At 47.1% G+C, this 12,131-nt stretch overlaps 1 protein-coding gene across 4 annotated transcripts in view; it reads right to left on the bottom strand.

Annotated features, from left to right (window-relative positions):
- B3GNTL1 (UDP-GlcNAc:betaGal beta-1,3-N-acetylglucosaminyltransferase like 1) overlaps nt 1–12,131 on the bottom strand; it is a 387,185-nt gene that overhangs the window by 347,296 nt on the left and 27,758 nt on the right. For all 4 annotated transcript variants that reach the window (XM_082272696.1, XM_082272695.1, XM_082272698.1 and 1 more), the window contains exon 5: nt 3–67. In XM_082272696.1, the coding sequence (XP_082128822.1) occupies nt 3–67 (65 nt within the window). The remainder of the gene's footprint in view (nt 1–2; nt 68–12,131) is intronic.

Below are 12,131 nucleotides of genomic sequence, written 5' to 3'. Positions count from 1 at the left end.
ACCGAATCTAAAAAACACAAGTAGCGCCCGGAGCTTTGTCCAATGGCTTGGTTCTTTGCGTAACCAACTGAAATGAGACCAGAAAAAAAAAAAAAAACTGAAATTCATATAAAATTATGATCATTATTTAAAAGTCATAATAAGCCTAAAAGCAAATATTTATTACAGTGCATCCGGAAAGTATTCACAACGCTTCACTTCTTCCACATTTTGTTATGTTACAGACTTATTCCAAAATTGATTAAATTCATTATTTTCCTCAAAATTCTACAAACAATCCCCCATAATGACAACATGAGAGAAGTTTGTTTGAAATCTTTGAAAATTTATTAAAAATAAAAAAACGAAAAAATCCCATGTACATAAATATCACAGCCTATGCCATGACACTCCGAACTGAGCTCAGGTGCATCCTGTTTCTATTAATCAGAGATGTTTCTACAACTTGGAGTCCACTTGTAGTAAATTTGGGTGAATGGACATGATTTGGAAAGGCACACACATTTCTATATAAGGTCCCACAGTTAGCAGTGCATGTCAGAGCACAAACCAAGCCTCGAAGTCTAAAAGGCATGGTCTATAGACCTCCAAGACAGGATTGTATGGAGGCACAGATCTGGGAAGGGGTACAGAAAAATTTCTGCTGGATTGAAGGTCCCAATGAGCACAGTGGCCTCCATCATCTGCGGCTTTGATCGGGTCTCTGATGACGTAACCCAGAGGCGGCGTCTATGACGTCACGTCCGGGTTACTCGGCTGCTAAAGGCTCCAAATTTAAAAAGTGACTGTATTCAAAAATGCAGTTTTCAGCATTTTGAATACATTGAAGTGCAGAGGAGGGGTTTGGGGTCTTTTAGACCTCAGATCCCTCCATAAAGAGTACTTGTCACTGCCTCTTACTGTCACATTCCCTCCCGATCCCTCCATAAAGAGTACCTGTCACTCCTATTACTGTCACATTCCCCCCGATCCCTCCATAAAGAGTACCTGTCACTCCCTATTACTGTCACATTCCCCCCAATCCCTCCATAAAGAGTACCTGTCACTGCCTCTTACTGTCACATTCCCTCCCGATCCCTCCATAAAGAGTACCTGTCACTCCCTCTTACTGTCACATTCCCCCCGATCCCTCCATAAAGAGTACCTGTCACTCCCTATTACGGTCACATTCCCCCCGATCCCTCCATAAAGATTACCTGTCACTGCCTATTACTGTCACATTCCCCCCGATCCTTCCATAAAGAGTACCTGTCACTGCCTATTACTGTCACATTCCCCCCGATCCCTCCATAAAGAGTACCTGTCACTCCTATTACTGTCACATTCCCCCCAATCACTCCATAAAGAGTACCTGTCACTCCTATTACTGTCACATTCCCCCCGATCCCTCCATAAAGAGTACCTGTCACTGCCTATTACTGTCACATTCCCCCCGATCACTCCATAAAGAGTACCTGTCACTCCTATTACTGTCACATTCCCCCCGATCCCTCCATAAAGAGTACCTGTCACTCCTATTACTGTCACATTCCCCCCGATCCCTCCATAAAGAGTACCTGTCACTGCCTATTACTGTCACATTCCCCCCGATCCCTCCATAAAGAGTACCTGTCACTCCTATTACTGTCACATTCCCCCCGATCCCTCCATAAAGAGTACCTGTCACTCCTATTACTGTCACATTCCCCCCGATCCCTCCATAAAGAGTACCTGTCACTGCCTATTAAAGTCACAAAGTAAAGTTTGTGTGCGTGTAAAGGCAGGGTGTCCCAATACTTTTGGTAATATGCTGTATGTAATGCTGGAGAGGACTGTCAGAGACTGCAGACTAGGGATCAACCGATATCAGTTTTTTGCCGATGCCGATACCTGGCCATTGCATATCGGTATCGGCCGATATTTTGTACATTTCAAGTTTTGCAAAATACACAATTTTTCAAAACAAATCTATTACTGGCTGGCACCCTGTGGGGGATGGCTGGCTGGCACCCTGTGGTGGGTGGGTGGCTGGCTGACACCCTGTGGTGGGTGGCTGGCACCCTGTTGTGGTTGGCTGGCTGGCACCCTGTGGTGGGTGGGTGGCTGGCACCCTGTGGTGGGTGGGTGGCTGGCAGCATGTGGTGGGTGACTGGCTGGCACCCTGTGTGGTGGGCGGCTAGCTGGTACAGGCCCAGGGCCTGTGGCTGGCTGATACAGGCCTGTGGGTGTGTGGCTGGCTGGCACTGGGCAGTTGTTGGTGGGTGTATGTATGGCGGCTGTGTTAAACACACTGTGTACACTGTACACTCACTGTCCCAAGACTCCTCGACTCCAGACGAGGCTGAGGGAGGCGGCCTAAGAAGGCAGAAGCTGTCCCAGTGCGCGGAGGCGCGTGGCGCAACATACGCAATAACGTCACGACAATATCGGTAACCTCCGGGGCCGAATCCGATAGATCGGGGAAAGTGCATATCGGCCTTGCCGATAATCGGTCGATCCCTACTGCATACCTAATAGAGGAAATCGGGGGCAGAGAGTGAGGACAGGATACATTGTTGGCTGGAGAGATGCTGCAGAAGACAACACAGAACTAGGGAGATGTTTCATGAGGATAGTAGAGATCCATGCCATTACCCGAATCTATATTCCCACTACAGACTGCTGAGGGCCAAAAGCGACACATCATAGACCAAAGGGCCACATGAGGCCCTCAGACTGCAGTTCGGGCACTAGGGGGACAGAGGTGGACATTGTATTCCGGAGCTAGGGACTCTCCACTGGGCTGCAGCCATTGAAAATAAAATTTAAAAAAGCCCATTCAACAAAAAATCGTTACATTGTCTTCTGTTGAGCGGGAGCGGCTCCATATGGATCAGCAGGGATTTCGATCCATTCATGGCCAGCTTTTTTAAATCTGTGATAACAGCTTTAATGGCATACAACACAACAAGGTCTGAGGTTGCTATAACAGTCAGCAAAAGGGCAGCCGACGTGGAACAAGCAACTTATCTGTAAGCTAAAAATCCTCTATTACTTGTCAATATTTACCAAAGATAGGCGATAGCCGCTTTCTGGAAAATCCTTTCGAAACAAAATCCTGCAACAGGAGCAGGTAAAGCAGGCTGCAGATATTGGAGGGATGTTAACATGCATTGATAATTCATACACCTTCAGGGCGAACCACCCGAAGCCCTCATGCCCAACCTGTAGACCAATCCTGCCCTTTAGTACTTCGTGTGTGGCCCTTGAGCCCCAGTTTTTCCTTGCCTAGGTGCTTACTCAGGGACATGGAATAATAATATTCTAAAAATTATTTTTTTTTCTGTGCTGTCCATTTTTTTCCTTTTTTGTGTATGGATTTCCCTGACCTTTTATAATAGGTCTTTCTGAGAGGAATATTAAATGTGATACCTGTAAATTTTAGGAGGGGGTTGTAGGATATGCTTACCTGTAAAGAAAATGTAATGGTTGTGATGTCTTACAGTCTTCTGCAATGTGTTCCCAGTCTCTAAATGCCTATCAAAGCACATCTCAAAGCATGTCTCTAGTATGTATGTAGTCTGTTACCATCTCCTGTAGCATGCTCAGTGTCTCTGACCGTCTCCTGTAGCATGCTCAGTGTCTCTGACCGTCTCCTACAGCATGGCCAATGTCTCTAACTGTCTCCTGCAGCATGCCCAACGTCTCTGACCGTCTCCTGCAGCATGCCCAACGTCTCTGACCGTCTCCTGCAGCATGCCCAATGGCTCTGACCATCTGCTGCAGCATGCCTAATGTCTCTGACCGTCTCCTGCAGCATGGCCAATGTCTCTGACCATCTCCTGCAGCATGCCCAATGTCTCTGAACGTCTTCTGCAGCATGCCCAATGTCTCTGAACGTCTCCTGCAGCATGCCCAATGTCTCTGAACGTCTCCTGCAGCATGCCCAATGTCTCTGAACGTCTCCTGCAGCATGCCCAATGTCTCTGAACGTCTCCTGCAGCATGCCCAATGTCTCTGAACGTCTCCTGCAGCATGCCCAATGTCTCTGAACGTCTCCTGCAGCATGCCCAATGTCTCTGAACGTCTCCTGCAGCATGCCCAATGTCTCTGAACGACTCCTGCAGCATGCCCAATGTCTCTGAACGACTCCTGCAGCATGCCCAATGTCTCTGAATGACTCCTGCAGCATGCCCAATGTCTCTGAATGTCTACTGCAGCATGCCCAATGTCTCTGAATGTCTCCTGCAGCATGCCCAATGTCTCTGAACGTCTCCTGCAGCATGCCCAATGTTTCTGACCGTCTCTTGCAGTATGCCCAACGTCTCTGACCATCTCCTGCAGCATGCCCAACTTCTCTGACCGTCTCCTGAAGCATGCCCAACGTCTCTGACCGTCTCCTGCAGCATGCCCAATGTCTCTGACCGTCTCCTGCAGCATGCCCAATGTCTCTGACCGTCTCCTGCAGCATGCCCAATGTCTCTGACCGTCTCCTGTAGCATTCCCAATGTCTCTGACGGTCTCCTGCAGCATGCCCAATGTCTCTGACCGTCTACTGCAGCATGCCCAATGGCTCTGACCATCTGCTGCAGCATGCCTAATGTCTCTAACCGCCTCCTGCAGCATGCCCAATGTCTCTGACTGTCTCCTGCAGCATGCCCACTCTCACTATCTCCTGTAGCGTGCCTACTCTCTCCAACCATCTCCTGTTCTCCTGTAGCGTGCCTATTCTCTCCAACCATCTCCTGTATCGTGCCCGCTCTCTCTAACCATCCTCTGTAGCATGCCCGCTCTCTCCAACCATCCTCTGTAGCATGCCCGCTCTCTCTAACCATCCTTTGTAGCACGCAAACTCTCTCTATCCATTTGCACATCCAATATTTCAAATAGTGCAAATAAGTGTTCAGAATAGGTGGCACACTTGTAAAAAAAAAAAAAAAAAAAAAAAAGGTCCAAAACAAAAATAAATTATCTTTGTGAAACAATCCAGAAATAGAATTCTAATGTTCACAGTAAATAGTGTACAGTCTTCACTGAGATCCTTTACTCCATCCATTGTGTGACGGAACACCACGGTTGCACAAGAGGATGTACCCTCACCTTCTGAGTTAGACCCAACTATAAAACACAGGAGGTCAAAAAGAGCTTTAGATCCCTCCCTCTTGCCCGGTTCAGATCCTTTTCCACAGGGTTGGAGAGTTTTTGCTCATTATAATGCTCAGGATATAAGCAGAAGAACTCTTCATATAGTGTAAATCTGTAATAATTATTGGTAAAAATAAAAAAATTGCACACGTAGACTGTTTCTTTAAAGTGACATCAGCATAACAGCAACCAGCTCCGAGTACAAGCTGGTGAATAGGAATCCAAGCTCTGCCCAGCACGATGTCGTCACTTAGCAAACCCCCCACCTGACTAGTTGGGTCCATGCTGGACTTTCCCAAAGGATTGACACTTGACCACCACGCATTCATTCCTCTACTTTCTAATCTTTCCTTTTACTATGGAACTATGACCTTAATTATGAAGAGCGTCTGCAATCGAATGATTTATTCTCCCTGGAGAAGAGACGCCTGAGAGGGGACATGATAGCAATTTATAAATATCTCAATGGTGATCTCAGCATAGAAAAAAAGCTATTCAGTTGATGGGATTGCATGAGGACTTGAGGGCATACAATGCGATTAGAGGAGAAGCATTTTAACCTCAGGCAATGTGGGGGGTACTGTTCAAGATTGTGGAATTCTCTACCACAAGAGGTGGTTTCTGCGGGAAGTATGGTGGCTTTCAAAAGACTCTTGGACGTACATCTCAAGGATCAGAACATTTAGGGGTATGAGAGATGATTACGGCCACACACACCTACACAGGGGGAACTTGTCTTTATTCAACCTCACCTACTATGTACCTTTTCTCTTCTGAATAGACGGTCAGAACCTCTATGAGCAGAGATTGTTGTTTTCCTTATCCTGAAAATAATTCAGCTTTGAATTCCTGTTTCTAGAATTCTGAGCTTGGCAGTACATCTACACCTCTGAGAAAGGCCAGTGTTAATGACATAAACACATCTGGATACGATTACTGGAGAGGGGTCGGATCCCCAAGACTTCAATAAATAAAGGGTTATTTTTAGAACGTGGCCAGTGTTTCCACCTGGAGGCAAGCAAATTCCCTCAGATTCGATGGGAAACCGGATGCCGTGGATCACCGTGAGATAACACACTTTAATATTCTACATTATCTGCCGGGGGAAGAAAAAAAAGCTTTATTCCAACAGATCGGATTTTCTCATGATCTAGTTCCATGTTGATTCCATCCACCCAGTTTCCTCCGATCACAAAATAAGACAAATACAGCTTCCGAAAGATATCCAGCTACTAATACAAAGGAAATAGAAACATAAAAAGGTAAAAGTTTAATAAATCTGCGCATTCTTGGGCAAACTTACATTAATAATCACTAGATGGATATCTTTATGGAGAAAAGAACTTACAATTATCCAAACACAAAGGGAGTCCAATAAGTGCGATGTTAAAATAAACACACAAAAAAGAAGTTCATGGCCCCAAAAAAAAAACTCACAAAAAAGAATTATGGGCCAGAAGGATCAGTTTCAGTGATAAGGCGACAATTGCAAAAACATTTAATTTAATGAAAATTCTGCATGCACATGCAAATGTTTGAACCTGACTGATAACGTAAAGGGCTCCTTCACATTACTGGTTGGGGGCGGTAAAATCCCGTGGTGGAGCTGCGTTTTTACTTATCATTTCCGCAGTCTCTGACCATCTCCTGTACCGTGTCCACACTCTCTGACCATCTCCTGTACCGTGTCCGCACTCTCTGACCATCTCCTGTACCATGTCTGCACTTTCTGACCATCCGCTGTAATGTGTTCGCACTCTCTAACCATCTCCTGTATCTTGTCCGCAGTCTCTGACCATCTCCTGTATCGTGTCCGCAGACTCTGACCATCTCCTGTACCATGTCTGCACTTTCTGACCATCCGCTGTAATGTGTTCGCACTCTCTAACCATCTCCTGTATCGTGTCCGCAGTCTCTGACCATCTCCTGTACCAGGTCTGCAGTCTCTGACCATCTCCTGTACCGTGTCTGCAGTCTCTAACCATCTCCTGTACAGTGTCTACAGTCTCTGACCATCTTCTGTACCGTGTCTACAGTCTCTGACCATTTCCTGTACCGGGTCTGCAGTCTCTGACCATTTCCTGTACCGGGTCTGCATTTCCTTTACCGGGTCTGCAGTCTGACCATCTCCTGTACAGTGTCTACAGTCTTTGGCCATTTCCTGTATAGTGTCTACACCTGTATAGTGTCTACAGTCTCTGGCCAGTTCCTGTATCGTGTCTACAGTCTCTGACCATCTCCTGTACCGTGTCTACAGTCTCTAACCATCTCCTGTACCGTGTCTGCAGTTTCTGACCATCTCCTGTACCGTGTCTGCAGTCTCTGACCATCTCCTGTACCGTGTCTGCAGTCTCTGACCATCTCCTGTACCGTGTCTGCAGTCTCTAACCATCTCCTGTACCATGTCTACAGTCTCTGACCATCTCCTGTACCATGTCTTCAGTCTCTAACCATCTCCTGTACAGTGTCTACAGTCTCTGGCCATCTCCTGTACCGTGTCTACAGTCTCTGACCATTTCCTGTACCGTGTCTACAGTCTCTGACCAGCTCCTGTACTGTGTCTACAGTCTCTAACCATCTCCTGTACCGTGTCTACAGTCTCTAACCATCTCCTGTACCGTGTCTGCAGTTTCTGACCATCTCCTGTACCATGTCTGCAGTCTCTGACCATCTCCTGTACCGTGTCTGCAGTCTCTGACCATCTCCTGTACCGTGTCTGCAGTCTCTAACCATCTCCTGTACCATGTCTACAGTCTCTGACCATCTCCTGTACCATGTCTTCAGTCTCTAACCATCTCCTGTACAGTGTCTACAGTCTCTGGCCATCTCCTGTACCGTGTCTACAGTCTCTGACCATTTCCTGTACTGTGTCTGCAGTCTCTCACCATCTCCTGTATTGTGTCTGCAGTCTCTCACCATCTCCTATATCAGGTCTGCAGCTCTCACCATCTCCTATATCAGGTCTGCAGCTCTCACCATCTCCTATATCAGGTCTGCAGCTCTCACCATCTCCTATATCAGGTCAGCAGTCTCTGACTATCTCCTGTACAGTGTCTGCAGTCTCTGACCATCTCTTGTATCGTGTCTGTAGTCTCCTTCTACCTCCTGTATCATGTCTGCAGTCTCTGACCACCCCATGTACCATGACTGCAGTCTCTGACCACCTCATGTACCATGACTGCAGTCTCTGACCACCTCATGTACAATGACTGCAGTCTCTGACCACCTCATGTACCATGACTGCAGTCTCGGACTATCTCTTGTACCTCATGTGCCATGTCTGCAGTCTCTGACCATCTCTTGTATAACGTGTGGTGCTGTCAGAGGCCTCACTTGAGGTTCCCCATAACAAGAAAGTTGACCAACGTAGCTATAGAACTATGCATGGCTGAAAGAAAGACTAGAGTGGTGCTTTAAGTCAATTCTTCCCAGTTCATAGCCCTGTAAGGCACTCCTTGTGACATTTCATGTGATTCAAGTAACAAAAACATGGTATAGATGTAAGGCCACATATATGATCACATGGAGGTGAAACTGTCAGGCTTTTATGGCTCTGCCTCCAGGGAGTGTCATGATAACACGGTGATAGAACGCTTTTTAAGATGAAGTGATAAGTACATGCAGTGCGGACCGAAAGCATAAAAAGCGGCTATTCACATTCTAATGACGTTTTCTGTGTCATTTATTTCCAAAAGACGCAAAGCAGCAAATACTTTGTAACATGTCTCAGGCCATAAAGCCATTTCTAATTATGATTATCATCCTTTAACTATAGAACACAGACAGGGATTAACATGAAATAATAAAAGGGTGTAAATTAGAAGAGCCGAAACAGGACACAAGAATGATTCGCTTCCAATCCAATGTTGCAATGATTGTACAACCTTTGAACTATGGTTATAAATGGTACATATTTTATTTATTACAGGTGTTTATATAGCACCAACCAGAGGCAAAACTAGAACCTTCTAGGCCCCCCTGACCCCCCCACAGTGGCAGAACGCCAGGACACGATCGCAAATGTGACCCTGGTAGTTCTGCCACTAGTAACAGCAGTTTTTTTTATTTTGGTCATTTTACTTTATTATTTTTACATTTTATTTTATATTTGTATATTTTTTTTTTTTCATGCAGCCTCAGCTGCACAGAACAAATGGACAGAAATATTTCTGTATAGAGCTTCCCATTCATTCACAAACTGAAGCATAGTAAACAGAGCACACAGGAGTCCGATCACAGCAGGAGGTAGATAGGAGGGGCGGAAGGGGCAGCATTTAGAGCAGGGGTAGGCAAACTTTCAGAGGTTGAAATCTACCTAGAAAACATGGAGGTAAGCAATAAAAAGATATCAAAGTAGTGTCCTCTGTCCCCTTCACATCACCCTCCCACTGTAGTGTCCTCTGCTCCCCTCCCCCCATAGTGGTGTTCTGTACCCCTCCAATGCAATACCCTCTGCCCCCTTCACATCACCCCCACTGCAGTGTCCTCTGTCCCCCTTCCCCCCATAGTAGTGTTCTATACCCCTCCAATGCAGTATCCTCTGCCCCTTTACATCTCCCCCGCCCCCACTGCAGTGTCCTCTGTCCCCCTTCCCCCATAGTAGTGTTCTGTACCCCTCCAACGCAATATCCTCTGCCTCCTTCACATCACCCCCCGCCCCCACTGCAGTGTTCTCTGCCCCACTCCTCCCATTGTAGTGTTCTGTACCCCCCAACACAATGTCCCATGCCCCCTTCACATCACCCTCCTCTCCCCACAGTAGTGTTCTGTACCCCCCAATGCTGTGTCCTCTGCCCACTTCACATCAGCCCCCTCCCCACTGTAGTGTTCTGTACCCCCCACAACGCAGAGTCTTCTGCCCCCTTAAACATCATTCCCCTATTGTAGTGTCTTCTGTTCCCCTCCCCCCACACCAGTGTTCTGTAATTTTCCCCCCTCCAACGCAGTATCCATTGCCCCTTTCCCATATCCCCCTCCCACTGCATATCCTCTGCCCCCCCGATAGTAGTATCCTGTACCCCCTAATGCTTTGTCCTCATCCCCCTTCACATCAAATCTCCCCCCCACTGTAGTGTCCTTTGCCCCCCTCCCCCCACAGTGTGCCGAACCCCCCCCCCCCCCAAAAAAAAACATGCGGTCTGATCTTCACATCAAGCCCCCAGTGTCCTCTGTTTCCCCTTCAACAGTGTACCCCCCCCCCCAATGCACACAATGCTGTGTAGGTAAAAAACATAACTGCCAATGCGTGTTATCTGGGCGGAGATCAGGAGATAGCATAGTGCTGGGTGGAATGTGGGAGCTGCCGGCGTTCATAATAGCAAGCTGGTGATGATTGGTTGCAATGACCGCCTAGCAACCAATCACTAAGCAGCTCTCGCCCTCCTTCCAGCTTCCTCCTCCCACCCTGCAGGTAACAGAAGAGTGGCGGAGTCTGGGGGGAGGCAGAGCCATGCTCGCGATCCACGTGTCAGCAAAAAAAATTTGATTTTAAAGGGGGTGATTATTTTCTATACCCGCTGTACTTCCCTCGATCTCATGACCATGGCGTCAAGGGTTTGTTTACATCCAGCGCCGCAAGTCCCACTATCCTGACTCCAGACTTCTATAGGGCCAAATCCTGGCCCCATTAACTGCTACATGTGGTCGATAGTTTCTGGTGCTCACATGTTCCACCTTCCCTAATGTATTTAGACACAAAAGGGTGAAAGAGCTAAATTATAATTTGTACATTTGATCTTCAGCTGTTCCTTTTTCATGATTGCTAAAGTCTCGAACCAGTGCCCCCTCCCTGACCCAGCGGCCTTTCCAGGAGCGCTACTCAACTGTTTAACAAATGAAGAGAAGAAAAAAAAAATGCAATTAAAGTTCCATTATCGTATTTTTTTTCTTTACATTTTTTGGCCATTTATAGCAGATTATCTACAAGAAACCAATAGAAGCATATCGGAGTGGTGTAAGCTTTCAGATTTATAGGCCTTGGCATCTGTAGAACGTCTGCAGGAGGGAGCAAAATATATAATTTTTTATCTGTCCCTTGCAATGTCTGCTAGCCAAGATATCATTTCATTTCTAGAGAATGTTACATCAAAACTCTTTATTAGTGATTTCTTTCTCTTATGTTCTGAAAGTATTTTGTCCTCCTGTTGATGAAATGAAAACAAAGAATGACCCAAAAGTCCTCCTTATAGGCCGATTGTAATGCCCTCCTCCTTGACCAACCTTTACATAGATAATCCCCCTTCAGTCTATCATGAATGCCTCTACCGGGCTCAGCCACCTTACCCACCGTTCAGTGTCCATCCTGCCACCCTGCCAATCCCTCTTCTAGCTTCCGATTGCCCAACAAATCAAATGCAACATATAAAGGATGTTATAAAAATCCATCCACAACTCTTCCCTGAGCAACATCACCAACCTCCATCCCCAACTCTTCCCTGAGCAACATCACCAACCTCCATCCCCGACTCTTCCCTGAGCAACATCACCAACCTCCATCCCCAACTCTTCCCTGAGCAACATCACCAACCTCCATCCCCGACTCTTCCCTGAGCAACATCACCAACCTCCATCCCCAACTCTTCCCTGAGCAACATCGCCAAACGCCATCCCCAACTCTTCCCTGAGCAACATCGCCAACCTCCATCCCCAACTCTTCCCCGAGCACCATCGCCAACCTCCATCCCCAACTCTTCCCCGAGCAACATCACCAACCTCCATCCCCAACTCTTCCCCGAGCAACATCACCAACCTCCATCCCCAACTCTTCCCCGAGCAACATCACCAACCTCCATCCCCAACTCTTCCCCGAGCAACATCACCAACCTCCATCCCCAACTCTTCCCTGAGCAACATCACCAACCTCCATCACCAACCTCCATCCCCAACTCTTCCCTGAGCACCACCACCAACCTCCATCCCCAACTCTTCCCTGAGCACCACCACCAACCTCCATCCCCAACTCTTCCCTGAGCACCACCACCAACCTCCATCCCCAACTCTTCCCTGAGCACCACCACCAACCTCCATCC

The sequence above is a fragment of the Pelophylax lessonae genome (genome assembly GCF_965119305.1).
Source record: "Pelophylax lessonae genome assembly, chromosome: 11".
In the NCBI taxonomy this organism is placed as follows: Eukaryota; Metazoa; Chordata; class Amphibia; order Anura; family Ranidae; genus Pelophylax; species Pelophylax lessonae.
This window is presented reverse-complemented; position numbering and strand designations above follow the sequence as displayed.